The sequence below is a fragment of the Eimeria acervulina genome, genomic scaffold, assembly GCF_000499425.1.
Source record: "Eimeria acervulina Houghton genomic scaffold, Eah_scaff2202, whole genome shotgun sequence".
NCBI classification, from domain to species: domain Eukaryota; phylum Apicomplexa; class Conoidasida; order Eucoccidiorida; family Eimeriidae; genus Eimeria; species Eimeria acervulina.
The window spans coordinates 1-4,229 of record NW_013548568.1 but is presented as its reverse complement, the minus strand read 5'-3'; the positions used below and the strand labels follow the sequence as shown (position 1 = coordinate 4,229).

Sequence of the window (4,229 nt, the reverse complement as noted above, 5' to 3'; positions counted from 1 at the left end):
TCTACTGACGCGACTGCGCCGTCCACGCTAATATGCTTGAGCTGCTTTGGGATATCGCTGGCTGTGCGACCGCCTGTGTGCTTGCAGAATATCCGGGACTGGCCTCGGCAGCTGCGGTATCGCATTATACTCTAGACGAATTTCCACTTTCCTTCGATTGCTTGAAAACAATTGGCCGGTAACAGACTATGCTTTTTGATACTTTGTCTGCGCGGCAGCCGATTGGTAATGATGCTGTACTATGGTTTAATGCATTCACAAATCGTCGCATAGTGATCTCCACAGAATAAGTAGCTTGGAATCGTCTAAACGCACCGAGTTCCTTACCTCCCTTTGCACATTTATGCAAGCGACTTTGGTTAGAAGTCTAGGCGAATTTCGTGGGCAATGTTTCTGTGCATGAGAACCGAATGGGTGGTTGCTTGGAAGCGCATGACTTCTTTACAAGCTGTGCGAGACTGCCCACAATGAATGTGTGGCTATAGGGTATGTCACGATTTTGCAGTTTGTTTTGTATGCGCATTTTGAACCTGCAGGCGAGGAATAGCCATATTCGTCTGAAGGCTGATGGCCTGAAAGTGTTCTTCAAGTTGGCCTGCAATGCAAAGCAACTGTGCCACACTCATTTCTGATTCTGTTTAAACCGGCTTTGTGTCCGCTCAGCGTGCACCTGAACGTAAAACGAGCCTCGGGAAGAAAGTGAAGGACATTGTCCTGAAAATCATAGATAGACACCAGCAGAAGGGCGACAGGAAAGTAGGCTGTGACAAGTTTTTCTGAATTGGAGCTCCTGCCAACTCTGCACCCCTGCACGGCACTGTTCACGCTGTTTTAATTGCCTCCAATCTATTGACATGTTAGGTCCTGCATGGCTTCGTTGTGTGATGCTGCAGACGACTGACGACCAAGATACCCAGGACCCAGAGGAAAACGCTGTGAGCATCTCGTCGCGCATCTCACCTCTAGCTCAAGCATTTGTCTGCCACCCTCGCTTAAGCTTCAGTCTACACAAAAACGATTACAAACCAATATGCGGCTTCGCTGGTTTGCATCATTTGCATGCGGTTGTGCTGTGGTGCTGCGTTTTCAGCTAGAAGTTAGCGCAGTAGATTGCTAATCTGGCTTCCGTGCTCACGACTCCTGGAAAGCATGCCTTCTCCATCAAATTATTTGAGGCAGATGAATTGAATTGACAAAAAAGGCATTTTAGTCTGTGCTCCCCTCCCGTGCTTGCCTTGTGCAGTTTCCGTGCACCGTTGCCTTTGACGGTTGTGCCACCAATATGCATGCACAAGCGAGCTAATTGCGGTTGGAGAAAATCTGGTAGCTCGAGGAGTGTGTTTTGTTTGTGCTAAGTTCTTTTCACACAGCCCTTGACCATATTTTGTGGAGTATTGTGTGATCTCAGGATGCAATCGGCAAGGCGTTGATGGCTGGTATGCAGGAGGGCGAATTTAATAGGCCGGTAAGCATCGTGGCAGCGAACACGCCAGTAGCTATGCGGGGAACATTTTTTTGTCGGTTGTATTCTGCTTTTTCTCTGGACGAACGGAGGCAGTAAACGTATGCTGCCTTATGGCCTTCCCGTCCAGCCTGCTGGAATTGGATCGCCACACAACGCACGAACGGTGAGGCTAATTTTAGTTGTAATTGCTGATGCGCAGGTTGGTCCACGGAATACATACGTCAAAGGGATTGGCCCGTCATCTTGGGACAAGGTAAGAGGAGAATGCAAGCAGTTGCCGCCCCTCTGGTACCAGCACACATCATGTAGAGGGAGTACACTCCTACTGTGTTGTGCGTCACCCACGTTGTAGAGGTGTAAGTCAGGCGTTAATTTAATGGCAGCTTCATAGGTTGAATGCGACAGACTAAGCGCAGCCGGTGTTATGCAGAGTGGCTGCTTTAGCGGACCGAGGTTAGAGACCTTTCAGTCCCTGAGTGAGAGACTTCTCAACCTCTGGTTCAACCCAAAGAGGCACACTGCGTGACGTCTACAGCTTGAGGATGAGTAAATGCAGGGGCGCTTGGCCATCTAGGTTGTAGCTTGAATTACAGACGTGTACAAAGATAGATCAGCCGCCTCAGTGTTTGTGGGTGGTCGGTGACCGGAATTTAGCTTAGACGAAGTTCTTTAACATCGTCCTTGTGTTACGGAGATTCGTCCAAATGCTGTTGATGTGAAAGTTCCATGCGGCGGTGCCTATCCTGGGGTTTCAGGGAACACACAAAAAGAGGCCGTGGGAGGAGCTGAGGCCTCGTTTTGGAAACAGCTTGATGGACGGCGTCGACGAGGTTGTTGCCAAGGTTTGCATATGTGGCTGTGCCGACTAGAGACAGAATCGTGATGCAAATACTTTTGCGTAGATTAAGTCATGACTCAAGTAGCATGCGCCGCAATGTAACAGCTTTTACAGTCATTGCTGCTGCCCACACTCTGGGAACCAAGCTAACATCAGTGAACATGCTTGTATTGATCAAGAAACTTATGTTTGCAGGAATCTCTATCGACACTCGTGAGAGTTTTAAAATATATATTTGTTCTGGCGTGCGCACTGCTATGTGTGTGCTTGCGATCTTCAGTATCTTGACGTGGTAATCCACTTCACTGGGCTCCCCAGACGTGGCAGTTGTAGCCGATTCCCGCCACTTGTCATAGCACTCAGATATTTGTAATGCATGCTAAACATCATCATTTAGGGTGCTTTGCGTATTTTCCCATTGTTCTTGTGGATGGCATTGGACAGGGAGTATCTGGACCCTACGAAGAACTGGTAAGTATCTCTCCTGTCTTTTGCTCCCCTTTGGGGCTCGATAATAGGCCCTGACAAGATGATGCCCCTAGGCTATATTCCATTGCCTGCCTCCTTTCTAGCTTTCCTTTTTAGCTTTCCTTTGGGGCGCTGCCACCTTTCCGAGTGCGTCTTTTCAGGTGGGCACCGGCGCGGCCGCACATGGTGGCGAAACACCGGTTAGTCTCTGGGCCGTTCGTTCATGTGCAGCTGCTAGGCGGTCGAGCGAAAGTGCCTTAGGGCGCATTGTGTCGACGCCCAATGCGCAGCTGCATGGCCCAAGCTGCCGCCCTTCTCATGTGACAGACCAGCCTGGTTTAACAGTGTTTCTCGTCGTTGCTGTGCCAGTTGTTCCCAAGCGCCATCAAACTAAAGACACGATGTTTCACCGACGGTCGGGGTGCCCTTAGCAAGCCTCTTAATAGGCCGCCCCTGTGCACCTGCTTGGAATGTTGCAAGTTTACATGCCTTGTCCGTGTGCTATGTTCCAGTGCTGGGCGTCGACGTAGAGTGCTGGTCTGGGGAAGCGTCGAAAGATGCTGCGTATGGTTTTTTTTAAAAATCTGTTGCCCTTGTTCGTCGTCGTGTTGCGTGTGCCACTACGCAGGGGCAATCGACAACCTCCTCTACTGTACCAGGCGCAACGGCAAGTCTCTGAGCGTTACCGTCTTGGTGCCCAGTTGGCAACTCCTCTGGAATTGCCATTTGCCGTTGTTTGTCAGACTATTATGTAGCAGATCTGAGCCTCATGATGTGCAGCAGCCAGATGTGGAGGGCCGTATGCGTTATGTGGGTGCGTTTGCTCTCTTGCAACTGGCTCTTAACAGGGAGAAGACGGTGCGAGTGCTCCGAAAGCCACACCACCGGTGAGTGACCCTGCAGTTCCTTCGTGTGTAATTGTAAGACGGTCCGGGGGCGGTGGCTGAGGGCGTTGTTCGCCTGCATTATATGCTCGGCTGCTAGGCCCAAGGTGTGACCGTCCTCATGGGACAGGGGCACCAGCCTGGTTTCATAGTGCTGTTCTCGGTTGCTCTGTCAGTTGTTTGCAAGTGGTATTACACGTGCAGACACGCGTGGCGTCAGGGGGTAGGCAGGTGCCCTCGGCACGTATCTAGGAAGCCGTCCCTGTGCATCTGGCGGGAGTGTTGCAGGCAGAGCAGGAGGATCTTTAGATGTCCTGTCCGTGTGCTATGTTCCAGTGCTGGGCGTCGACGTAGATTGCTGGTCTGGGGCGACGTCTAAAGATTCCGCGCATGGGCTTTTTTAAAAATCTGTTGCCCTTGTTCGTCGTCGTGTTGCGTGTGCCACTACGCAGGGGCAATCGACAACCTCCTCTACTGTACCAGGCGCAACGGCAAGTCTCTGAGCGTTACCGTCTTGGTGCCCAGTTGGCAACTCCTCTGGAATTGCCATTTGCCGTTGTTTGTCAGCCTATTT

At 50.9% G+C, this 4,229-nt stretch overlaps 1 protein-coding gene across 1 annotated transcript; it reads left to right on the top strand.

Moving 5' to 3' along the window:
- Nucleotides 1-471: 471 nt before the first annotated feature.
- EAH_00065490 (hypothetical protein) lies at nucleotides 472-4,059 on the top strand (the record flags this gene model as incomplete). The annotated part of the gene is made up of 11 exons (XM_013392828.1): nucleotides 472-486; nucleotides 664-756; nucleotides 894-935; nucleotides 1,409-1,465; nucleotides 1,665-1,718; nucleotides 2,221-2,307; nucleotides 2,499-2,516; nucleotides 2,748-2,774; nucleotides 3,141-3,267; nucleotides 3,515-3,658; nucleotides 3,992-4,059. The coding sequence occupies 11 exons, from the start codon at nucleotides 472-474 to the stop codon at nucleotides 4,057-4,059; spliced, it is 732 nt and encodes a 243-aa protein (XP_013248282.1).
- Nucleotides 4,060-4,229: the final 170 nt, after the last annotated feature.